General features: G+C 50.3%; 1 protein-coding gene across 2 annotated transcripts; it reads left to right on the top strand.

Moving 5' to 3' along the window:
* Positions 1-321: 321 nt before the first annotated feature.
* MIEF2 (mitochondrial elongation factor 2) lies at positions 322-10,645 on the top strand. Of its 2 annotated transcripts, none has more exons than XM_065411580.1 (4): positions 322-390; positions 4,050-4,203; positions 6,225-6,405; positions 8,217-10,645. In XM_065411580.1, the coding sequence occupies exons 2-4, from the start codon at positions 4,057-4,059 to the stop codon at positions 9,284-9,286; spliced, it is 1,398 nt and encodes a 465-aa protein (XP_065267652.1). In that variant the 5' UTR covers positions 322-390; positions 4,050-4,056; the 3' UTR covers positions 9,287-10,645. The 2 variants fall into 2 exon arrangements, with proteins under 2 accessions (XP_065267652.1, XP_065267651.1); XM_065411579.1 differs by lacking the exon at positions 322-390 and adding an exon at positions 697-806.
* The last annotated feature ends 1,368 nt before the right edge of the window (positions 10,646-12,013 follow it).

Raw genomic sequence — 12,013 nt, 5'->3', positions numbered from 1 at the left:
GTATGTAGGACCATGACCATCTGCTTGTGCTAGAACTGAGCCCCCCCGGCCCCATGTCCCCAACCCCTGCCCTGGCCCCGCTGTATCTTTAAGGCGAAGAGCTGCCAGGTTCCGCCCACGTGTGACGAGCCGGGAGCAGGGACGGGGTGCGATTGGCAACCCAACCGGTCGTTCCATTTCGGAACGCTGAGACAACGGGCGGGCGCTCTCATTGGCCGCCGCGGCCTGACAGAATCTCACGGTCGCCAACGTTCGCTGCGGGGCGGCTGCAGAAGAACCGGCCGCTGCCAGAACCGCGGGGCCGGCCGAGGCGTGTTCCAGCCCCCGGGGCCCGGGCCCTGCCGGGATCCGCCTCAACATGCCCTGACCTAGCGGGGCTCGCTGCGCAAGGTGAGCGCGGTCGCGCCTCGCCCGGGGGCCGGGCTCAAGGAGGTCTGTGGGGGGGGGGTGTGTGGATCTAGAGCGGGGGCCCCGTGATCTGGACTTGGGGAGGAGACGCGCGGGGGGGGGCGTGATCTAGAAGGGGGCACGACCGGGGGGGGGGCGTGATCTAGACCGCTGTGTGCGCGCTACCCGTTGGTTTACACAGCAAGGGGGGTACGTGGGGGCGGGAGCAGAGTCCCTGCTCTGCAGCTGCGTAGGTCGGGCCGATGGAGGGGACCGGGTGCGTCCGGTTACCGCAGGGGAGAGGGGGGCGCTTTCCTGCTTCCCGTCCGCCCGGGCTGTGTTTCTGTAGCATGCATCCGGTCCCGCCTGGGACCTGGCGTTGATCCCCGTTGGCTCTTAGGCTGGGCCGATCCCCCTGGGTGAGCATTTCCGACTGGGGCAACTTTGGCTTCTTGCCACGTTGCCCGCTCTCCCCCCCACCCTGCGGGGACAGGAGCCCACAGCTGAGGGGCCAAACCGAATCGGGCCTTACAGGGTGGGTGTTGTGGGGGTGACTCTGCCTCCTGCTGTGTAGTGGGGCCGGGGAATGCGGTGTGATCCTTTCACCCCTCCCCTGTGTAGTTCTCTGCACCCCAGGGTGTGAATGGGGAGCTGTTCTGGCTGGGGGGATGGCAGAAAATGGCAGCCAAGCAGAGTGACAGCGGCCATGCTCAAGTTGCTCTGGGGCTGCGAGCTAGCAGAGGTGGCGTGCCCCGCCTGGAGACTCCTGCTTTGGTGTCTTAAATCTTCTGCACTTGTCAGTCCCGCTGTGGGCAGCCACCCACCTGGGTTTGCTGTGGGTTGCGCTGTTCCCAGCGGAAGTGTAGTCTGGTGGTTAGAGCAGGAAGGGTGGCTGGTGTAGCTAGCTCTGCAACTTAAATGGTTGTGTACATTTGAGCCACAGCTGTGCCTGTTTTATCTGCAGGCAGACAGATTGGGGGAGCGGAAGGGGGGGTACTTGCCTGCTGGAGTGGTGCTGGGGCTTAATATTAAATTTGTTTTGCATGGAGAGTGCTAGTTAATTGCATGTTAACGCTTCAGTGCAGACATGTGTAGCTTGTGATAGATCATCTCCAGACAGAGAGGGAGACATTCTGTGCCTTATGCACAGGACAACGTTGTTGTTTCTTGTCTGTAGAAAACAAGTTCCAGCATATTCAGGGACGTGCTGCCCGCTTCCATAAATGCCGTATGTTCGAGGGACTAATAGACTCAGTTCTACTCTTTAACCCAGTTACCTCGGTGAGCCTGCTACACGTTCATAGCCTTGTTGATTCCTTGATCTAGAGTTTGCCCTGTTGGGGCCCTTTAAAACCATTCCATTACTCATTGGAAAAACCTGAGAGCTTGAACTTACAGACCAGCTCCCAGCACAGCCCCGCTTGGCGTTCGGTGACTGCCTGCTCATGCGGGTGGTGCGTACGAAAGTGAGTGGCTTGGCACCAGAACGCCAAGCGATGGGCAGGCTGCCCTGTGGTGCTTGTGTTCTGAAACAGGAACTGTTGCTCGGAACTAGATTTTGAGCTCTTAATAGCCTGAGATCCTAGCCCCCGATAAACTGTTGATTTGCATCTCCTGTTCCCATAGTGAAACTGAGCCATATTGGGATCATTACTCATGAGCTGTGCCTGCCCTGTGAGGAATGGACACAGATGCTGTGTGGGTTTCAAACTTGAGGGGAGGGGAGGTCTAGGCAGACTTGTACACTCCCAGCGTTGCAGGATCTAATCATTCGGTTGCGGCCCATTTCTGCTGCAAAGCAGCAGTAGGAAAGAAGTCGTGCTTGGCCTGTGAAGGGATGTGTGCGGTGGTCTCCTCTGTGGGGTGAGAATAATGCCCCATGTGGTCCTGCAGCTTGGCAAGGGGAGGATTGCAATGTGAAACTAAGAGCATGGCTATAGGGCCTGGTGGAAATAGGACAAGGCAGCTGCTTGATGGCTAGTGCTGCCTGAGGAGCTCACGCCCTTGTTTTGTTCACTGGCTGAAGGAAGCAGAATCTCCATGTAAAGGGCAGCGTGAGGTGCCTTTATCTTGAATGGACTTTGAGCTGCTTGAGCAATCTTAGACAATCCCCCTGCACTGTATCTTTAAGGGAGTCCTGTCTAGGCTTTGGCCACTGCTTTATAATGATACTCTGTAATTGCCTACTTCCCTTCAGCTGGAGCGCTAAAAGCACTTTACAACATACCTCTGGGTAAACCGAGTCACAGAGGTCCTGTGATCGTGGTACTGCAATGAGTCACTAGTGGTCTGGACTCCTGTCCCAACCCCCTGCTCTAACTACCATCTCAGAGCAAAGATCTTGTCTAGAAACTGAATTTGAGCCCATCTCGGTCTCAGTTAATTTTCCATTACAAGAGTCTGAAAATCCTGTTGCACCAAATAACTCCCTTTCTCAGTGTAAGAGAAACAGGGGAGGACATCCGTTAGCATCCATCTTTGTTTAATGATCTCTCTCCCGTCCCTGTCACGTTTCCAGGACTGGGTTCAGTAACCTATAGAGGACTCAATGTTCTCACTGTAGCAGAAACGTGTTAAATGGAGAACTTCTCCTCTGATCACCAAGTGCTGGTTATTGGGGCTGTTCTAGCAACTTGGAGGCAATTCCAGGTTTGGCGGGGGGAGGGCATGGAGCTGACAGTGGTAAGAAGGTGTTGACGAGGACAGGTGGCAAGAGGAATGTAGAGGGGAGATGGAGGTGCGATTATGTAGACCCAGGAAGGTGAGTATGAAGAAGCTATCAAAGACCAAAGAGATCTATTGGGTCTGTTCCCTGCTTTGTCTAGTCTAGATTTGGCTGCACTGGGGATTACAGTGGACGAGAAGCTGGATAGGAGTCAACAGTGTGCCCTTGTTGCCAAGAAGGCTAACGGCATATTGGGTTGCATTAGTAGGAGCATTGCCAGCAGATCAAGGGAAGTGATTATTCCCCTCTATTTGGCACTGGTGAGGCCACATCTGGAGTATTGTGTCCAGTTTTGCCCCCTCTCCCCCGCTACAGAAAGGATGTGGACAAATTGGAGAGTCCAGCAGAGGGCAATGAAAATGATTAGGGGGCTGGGGCATGTGACTTATGAGAGGCTGAGGGAACTGGGCTTATTTAGTCTGCAGAAGAGAAGAGCGAGGGGGGGATTTAATAGCCGCCTTCAACTACCTGAAAGGATGGGGCGGGGGGGTTCCAAAGAGGATGGAGCTCGGCTGTTCTCAGTGGTGGCAGATGACAGAACAAGGAGTAAAGGTCTCAAGTTGCAGTGGGGGAGGTTTAGGTTGGTTATTAGGAAAAACTTTTTCACTAGGAGGGTGGTGAAGCACTGGAATGGGTTCCCTAGGGAGGTGGTGGAATCTCCTTCCTTAGAGGTTTTTAAGGCCCGGTTTGACACAGCCCTGGCTGGGATGATTTAGTTGGGGTTGGTCCTGATTTGAGCAGGGGGTTGGACTAGATGACGTCCCGAGGTCTCTTCCGACCCTAATTCATCCCTTCCCTGGGGAGGCTGTTCCACAAATTAGTAGATCCTCTTGTGTGAAAAATTTCCCTGATTTTCAGTATCCTCAAATGGTTCCACAAAGCCGCTTTGGACCCCAGCCCGGGCTCCTCACCTTGCGTATTTCTTTCTCTTCTGCAGGTTGAACATGGCTGACCTGGTTCATAAAAGGGGGAAGAGGCAGGACGACAACGGGCTGGGTGGCGCTGTTGACTTCCTGTTGGCCAATGCCAGGCTGGTGCTTGGGTTGGGGGGTGCTGCTGTGCTGGCCATCGCAACTCTGGTGGTGAAACGGGTAAGCCTGGGTTCCCTCTGGAACATGACTAGTGACTAATGTCCTTTTCACTGTCAAGCTGTGACTTGTGCATTGGGACTTCAGGAACTGAAGTAGCTGTCCCTTATTAACAAAAGAGCGCTACTTCCAGATTGTACAGGAATAAGACCTTGCAATGCATCCTTCCCAAAACCACCCTAGCCACACCAATGCAGCAGACCTTCCATACGCGTCTCTTTCCAAACAGTCCTTGGCCTCCTCTAAGTAGAGTCTGTGATCTGGGCCAGTAGAAGCCCTGCATGTGATACCCATGTGATCAAAGATCACAAAACCTGTTGAGTGTATTTTTTGAGGGAGGAGCATTACTATAGGGGGAAAGGGAGAGAAAGCGACTTGTCTCCATCATTCTTCCCAGCCTGGGACACTGAAATATCCCTGAACTCTGCCTATGATGGCGATTTGGCTTTCTGTTAAAAGGAAAAGAACCTTTTGGTTTCCTCAACCCCCCCCCCCCAAAAAAAAGTGCAAGATTTTCTCATTTAGAACAAGGTGAATTGTTTTCAATCAAAGAGATTTAAATGACTGATTTTAATTGTTTTGCATTTGTACTATCTAGTTATTTCCCTAAAGAAAGGTTGATTTTCATTGACTGGTAACTGTATGTTCTTACGCTGATTTGAAATTAAATATAGCTGTTACAGTTTAGGTATATTTGGTGGTTCTTTTTTGCTAACCAGGAGGATACATTGTGTCTAAACATTTATTTATGCAATTATATGGTATAACTTACATTTTTTTATGTTAGAAAGTGGTGAATGATGCATTCATCTTGTTATTTGGATCAAATTCAAATCCCATTTGGATTGACATTCAAATTCAATTAAAATGCACAAAACCAGCATTTACATTTTTTATTAACTAAAACTACCTTAAATGTGCTGGATACATATTTTGCGTTTAAAATTAACTGATGTATTAAACAAAAGAAGTATTAACTATAGTTAGTGACTTGAACTGATTATTTCTGGCCACTGCATCCTTCAAGATTTTAGGTCCTCTCACAGCTAGTTTTCACCCATAGATTGAAGCTCTCCTGGTTTTTTAGCTCCAATTGGTGTTTTATCTTTGAATGAACTAATCATTGAACTGAACTAGTTGAATAAACTGAAATAAAGAAAATATTTTCTCTGAGTCTGTACAAGAGGCTACTGCTGTCAAAAGCACTTAAGCACTTCATTAAACTCCGACTCTAGGTTCTGGGCCAGAGACTTCCATCAATGCAGTGAACTGACATTTTTTAAAACTTGGCAGCAAATGTGTACTGCTTAATATTATTTATGGTATTTAATTTAAATGCTTACAAGAAGCTTAGGCCTTAACATAGGTTGCCAATTTTAAATCGATTTATTTTTAAAAAATCATCCTCGTTTTCATTTAAAATGAGGGGGAAAAATTTTTTTTTAAATCCCTTTTTTTAATCCCTCCTGATTGAGGATAAGGAGCAAGGAATCAAAGGGAGAGGAAAGACGGTGCTGTATCTACATGTTCACCCTTGACAGAAACGCTCTGTGATTTGTCCAGAGTCTCTGTTCGTCTGGCGTGGAAATTCTAATTTCTTATAGTTAGACTAAGACAGGGCAAATCCCTTGTAACAGTCACAAGGGGGAAGAAAAGCTGATCTGTGGATGCAGCTCTGAAACAAGCCCATCAGTCTGCAGAACCAATTAATCTATGGTACATGTCCTCATGTTACCCTCTGCACGTCTAGACGTGCTCCCTCCACATCCGACGTGGGGCAGTGTGCCGGGACTGCAGTGCTGCTTGCCGTCCGTACTCTTTGTTCTGTAGTGCTGGCAGCTGAGCGTCTTTCGTGAGCAGTAAAAACTTACATGAAAACTAAATACAACTGTTGTAGAGCAATCCACTTCTGGGTGGGTGGATGGATGCTTTGGCAGCAGAGCTGGGGTGAGTCAGTCGGAGATTATAGCTGGTAAGAGCAGTGATGCAGTTGTGAACCTTTGTTCTTCCATTTGCTCCCACAGCTGATAGACCGAGCCACCAGCTCGCCTGACGAGGACGACACTAAGGCAGAGCAGAAGTCCATCGAGGAGAGCTGGCAAGATCTGAGCCTGATCAAGGCAGTGCCGAAGCCTCCAAAGAAGCAAAGCCGGGCAGACCTCAGCGAGTCTCTGCTGTCCCCATCTGCGACCCTTCCTGCCCAAGGTCAGGATCTATGCTGCGTCTTCTTACTCCTAGTGTCCAAGTTCTAGACAGGGTTAAAACACCTGTCCCAGGTGTTCGCTGTGTGTTGCTGCCATCAGGCAACCTCTTGTTTCGTACTGATCGTTGTTCCCTACGTAACACTATGCTGCACGACCATATGAGAAGTCCTCCATCCTCTGGCTCCTGGGGAACTCATCCTGTCTCCTGTTGTGGGACCAGTCCTTGCCTGCCCTTTCCAGCTAGCCACAGCTTGTCTCCGTGGGCTCCTTGCTTGGCATCGGGGTGTTACACCAGTGTTAATTTGGCCCACTATGTTCCACACAGCTGGCTGGCTAGTGGGTAGCTGATGACACAGTTCACAGCTGGTTCCACATCACTTTAGCGGGCAGAGATGGTTACACTCACTCCTGAGTCTCCTTGCCATCTAGACCAGGTAGGGCGTATTTTAATCCAGAAATGGGAAAGCTGGCTGGATTGTGGGAGGCTGGTCTAGACTGCTTGGAACATCAGCCAGGTAGTCAGGGTAGAGATTAAGATACTCTGCTGCATCAAGCAGACCGTGGTCCTGGAACGTGGAGCTCTTCTCATCTAGGTGCCTGTTCAAAGCCAGCCCGTCTGGCAGTGATTGCAAGTCACTGCTTCCGCGTCGGCATTGGCTTCCATCAATTACTCGTAGTAGTGTAGCCTGGAGGAGCCCCATCACAGCCCCTTGTCTGGGTGCTGTACAAACACAAAACAGTCAGTGACTGCCCCCAAGAGCTTGTGTGGTGGTTTTAGTCCAGTTTATAATGGGGTGTGGGGGTGTGCCTCAATCAAAGCCACCAGGGTAGAGAACCCTCATTGTGACGGTGAGGAGACATCTGTGCTGTGATAAAAGACCTACGGGCCAGCTGACCCAGGCTCACAGGGCTATCAAATTGCAGAGTAGAGGTTCGGGCTCAGAGACCGTCCCCCCCCCCCCCCCTCCTGGGGTCCCAGAGCCCAGGCTGCAGGTCGAGCCCAAGCGTCTATGCTGCACGTAGCCTGAGTCAGCCTGGCCCAAGCCAGCTGCATGTCTCTTATGGCAGGCAGATGTACCCTGAGTCTCTAAGGGCTAGTCTACACTTACCCGGTAGTTCGACGGCTGCGGATCGAAGTTCCGAGTTCGATTTATCGCGTCTGGTGTGGACGCGATAAATCGAACCAGGAAGTGATCCCCGTCGACTGCGGTACTCCAGCTCGGCGAGAGGACTACCGCGAAGTCGACGGGGGAGCCTGCCTGCCGCGTGTGGACCGCGGTAAGTTCGAAGTAAGGTATGTCGAATTCAGCTACGTTATTCACGTAGCTGAATTTGCGTACCTTACTTCGACTTGGGGGGTAAGTGTAGACCAGGCCTAAAGGACCAGATTGGGTCAGGAGACCTGGGTCTCATTTCCAGCTTTGGCACTGAATTGATGACCCAGGGCAAGTCACGAAGTCTTTCCTACTGCGGCTTTTCAGCCTGACCTGTGAGGGTAATCCCTGTCCCAGCACGGTTGTAGGGCTTAGTTGTGATCTTTGAGTGAAAGCATTCACTGATACTTTGCTGGCAATCTCAGCTGAGAGGCCAAGGATTGGATGACCCTGGATATCAAGCTGAAGTCTTGATGATCCTTCCAGGTCAGGGTCCGATGCAGCTTGCATGGGGGAAGCTGGCACTGCCACTGCTCATGCTGCTGCTGTTCTGAGTACAGATTTGGTCTCCAGCTCTGATGATGATCATTATTTTTTGTACTTGCAGTGCCCCCTCTGGAAGCACGGACTCTAATGTATCTCTTTATTTCCTTCCCAGCCGCCGAGACTCATGGCCATCCCACCTCCCTGGAGACTCCTCAAGTAGAATCCAGGACTCTGCTTTGTCTCACATTCCAGGAGAAACTCCTCTCTTACTACAGAAACCACGTCACCATCCCGGAATCGGACGTGGCCCTTGGTAAGCAGCTGGCAAAGGACATCTGCATTGAACTGCAGAGCTTCCTGCAAAACAAGTGCCCAGAACTGCCCTTCGGCAGCATGTTCCTCAGTGGTTCCCTCTGCGATGACCTCCAGGTTGTTGCTGCTGACCATGTCTGCTTCATGCTGCCCTTGGTATTTGAAACTACGCTCTGGAGCCTCATCCCAGGGGAGGACACCATCGTAAAAGACCCCCAGTTCTGGATGATCAGGCGGACTGACCTGGAGTACTTTCCTCGCGGGAGCAGCCCTTGGGACAGGTTCATAGTGGGCAGGTACCTCTCCTCCAACGTGATCAATGAGGCGCTCCATAAAATGCTGGTGGCCTCTGTCAACTGGCCTGCCATAGGCAGCATGTTGGAGTGTCTCATCAGACCCGTGATGGCTTCCGAGGAGCTGAAGTTGGAGGTTACGCATTACGAGACCCAGCTGAGCATAACCCTCTGCCCAGTGACAGAAGCTGGGGATACGGTTCTTCTTGCCAAGCCTCCAAAAGGACTAGTGGAAAACCTCTGGCGACAAAGCTTTTATAGGTCCGAGGTCTCCAAGCTTAAAGATCTGGATGCTGCAGACTCTGGAGCTAGGCGGTGCTGCCTCAAAATCCTAAAAGGCGTCTGTAAAAATCATCCCTTCTTGAGCAAACTGACTGGCAGCCACCTGACTCATGTCCTCCTCCACCTGAGTGAAACTGAATCGGACTGGGCAGAGGAAGCCCTGGCGGCGAGGTTCCAGCACGTGCTTGAAGCGTTGGTTGGCTACCTGGAGACAGGCTTCCTCCCCTGCTATTTCAACAGTCAGATTAACTTGTTCTGCGAGCTGCTGGAGGAGGAGATAGATGAGATGGGGTATGCACTCTACAGTGCTGTATCTCAGCCAGACCTCTTGTTGCAGGAACAGGCGGATAAATGAATTGCTAGCCTGGGCGTTCCTGATTGTGGGGTTTTTGCGCGTCTCTGCATCCACTTCTCTAAGCTGAGTGGATTGCAAAGCTTCTCACTTCCTAGTTGCTACCAGGTGAAATCCTTGCACTTAGTGAACAAAGTAGTCACTTTTTCGACACAAGGTGCCTGAGTAAAGGGATGGGAAATGGGATCTGGAGCCCATCACCACCAGGTCTCACCACTTCCAATCCAGCCCATGGCTGTAGTCACGAGAAGTCAGGTATCATCTATAGAGTGGTGAGGCCTGGTTGAAGTGAGTTTGGTCTCCGTCCTGTCCCTACCAAACTGCCGTCACGGTAGCATGAAGCGGTCCAGGATTGAATGGGCCTGGAACCTGAACTTCCCCTTGTTCCTGGAGGTAGTCCCTCCAGACCAGACCCTCACTGGTGAGTGTGGGGAACCTTACACTGCCGCTACTTGTACTGTACCTGGGCTGTGTATAAACTGGACTTGTCTTCAGGGCTCTCAATCCAGCCCCTTTCACGAGCACAAAATTCACTCTTCAAGTGCCAGACTCTAAATTTATAAGAGGGTGGTGTTGGAACCTGGTATGAATTTGCAAACCCAGGATGTTGGCAGCATGAAGGGACAGGGCTGAGGGGAGGATCAGTTGAAACTGATTATGCACCACAGGATATTGCCATAACCAATCAAATCCCATCTGCTTTTTCCTGACGCACTTTCAGTGTTACTAATGTAGCTCCCAACAGGACAAGCTAAATCTAACCGGTGTTGCTCATTCTGTTAATGTGAGCTCTAATACTAGGGGTTCAGTACCCGATTGGGAGTCTTTTTATGTTATAACTCTCCCTCCTTATGCACTTCAGCGGGGGCTCCACGGTGGGATTAAGGGTGGTGGTGACTGAGGGAGAGAGATGGGTCCTACAGCTGTGGACACACAAAAGACTGTCGCATGGCTGCAAGGTAGGACAGTGCTGGACCTACTGCTGTCATACCCACGTCCCCCTCTGCTTTAAAATGAATCATGTTGACAGTCCCCACTCCAGCTTTTCAGATTCAAGTGTTTTATGCATGTGTTGCTGCTATCTAGATATCCTGCCCCTTCTCGGTCACCCGTAAGACCAGAAAGGGGCAGGATGGGGACAATGCTTTAATCAGAAGGCTTCCTGTTAGCAAGAGCTGAAGTGATTTTATGTTTGTCTTCCTGTTAAGAATGAGTTGGTTTTATAGTGCTGCTGAGAGATTTACTTTGGTACCAGCTCTATTTCAGATACTAGAAATATGTTTTCTGACTGTTCTCATGAATTAAGAACCATGCCTGTTTTGCACACTATGGGTGGAAAATAAACCTGCAGCCTTTTAATGTGAGTATCGACTGGTGTTTAGTTTTCTCTGCGGAGCTGGTATTTTGAGTTGGGGGGGAAGAATAATCTATTTCTCTGTGCACTGTCATTCCCTCCATCTGAAGACTACTTGATCTGTAGGCACTAAACCATGTTCCAAATGTTAGTGACAAGAATAAAACCTCACTGCGGAATGGGTCTCTTGTGTTGGATAACAGCATTTGCTCTGCCTATCCAGGTACTTATGGCCCTCGCTACCAGATGATGACTCCCCGTTGCTTTAAAGATAGTACAACTCTCTCACTTTCCTCCAGCCCCTACACAAATTTCACACTGAGGGGAGATTTCACTCAGGAAATGGCAGTTCACGAGTTGAGGGGCTCAGGCCTTTAATTCTATTTCACGATCAGCTATAGGCTGCCTTCGTTTTCCTGGAGAACAAGATTCCTGTACGTGCTACTAGAGTTTCAAAACAGTGCTCTAACAATTGAAGTACTCAACTGGCCAAATAGGGACGCTACCTTTAAACCACACTTTGTGTTGTGCGGTGAAACTGATATGCGATCATGCTGTTAATGTTTAGCTGTGGCAGTAAGCAGCAGAGGCTTGCTTCTGTGGGTTGAATAGGCTGCAGCCAACTTACTGCCAGTGTAGTTATAATAGTGCTGACTAAAGTTCTGCTACAGTATTCAGGCAGCTCAGTGCTTGCCCTACAAAGCCTCTTAATCCTTCGATTTTAGCCAGCAGGTCCGGGATGTATTTTTAGGCCACAGCTGCTCCTACCAGTAGGAGTGAGGGACAGAGAAGTAAAATGGAACATGTGACGTGGTATTTCTGTTAACCTTACTTTGTATTTTGTCCTGATCCCAGGAGGATTACTGCAAAGTTGTCTGAAGGTGGGGAAGCTGCTGTCATTCAGTTTGAGGAAGGATACTTCCCATGCCTTCATCCTTGAGCATTTTAAAATGGGACTGGCTCTCTGGGGGAGAACTCCATGGGTTTCAGTAGATGTGCTCACCCCAGCTTCTTGGACTTAAGTCCCATCTAGCACGTATTTTTGCTTCTTTCCCGCCTGGCTGCTGAACCTTCAGCCTCTTCTCTGTACTAACAAAGGGATTCCTGTTTGTGCATTTCTAGAGTTTTATTTGCAGTGCCTGCTAAGGAAAGGGAAGTCAAGGCTGTCTTTGAAACAGCTCCACTCGCTACCTGAGGGGCAGGGGGAGAGGGAGTTTTCAGAGGTACAGGCAAGCTGCATGGTGAATGCCAAAGGACTTTAAACTAAGCGTGTATGCCCTCTTCTGCTGTGATGTATAAAGGCAGCCTGAACACTTCCTCTGTCCTGAGCAATATCAAGTCAACTCTTGTTTTGCAGGTGATCACATACAGACTAA

This window comes from Emys orbicularis, chromosome 10, assembly GCF_028017835.1.
Source record: "Emys orbicularis isolate rEmyOrb1 chromosome 10, rEmyOrb1.hap1, whole genome shotgun sequence".
In the NCBI taxonomy this organism is placed as follows: Eukaryota; Metazoa; Chordata; order Testudines; family Emydidae; genus Emys; species Emys orbicularis.
The sequence above is the reverse complement of the archived record's forward strand: the minus strand, read 5'-3'. Positions and strand labels throughout refer to the sequence as shown.

Excerpts from the sequence above, each read along its gene's own strand:
- MIEF2 (XM_065411580.1), top strand. The coding sequence starts at position 4,057 with ATGGCTGACCTGGTTCATAAAAGGGGGAAGAGGCAGGACGACAACGGG. Across the intron at positions 4,204-6,224 it reads CAACTCTGGTGGTGAAACGG|CTGATAGACCGAGCCACCAG; the intron begins GTAAGCCTGGGT and ends TTGCTCCCACAG. Across the intron at positions 6,406-8,216 it reads TGCGACCCTTCCTGCCCAAG|CCGCCGAGACTCATGGCCAT; the intron begins GTCAGGATCTAT and ends TTTCCTTCCCAG.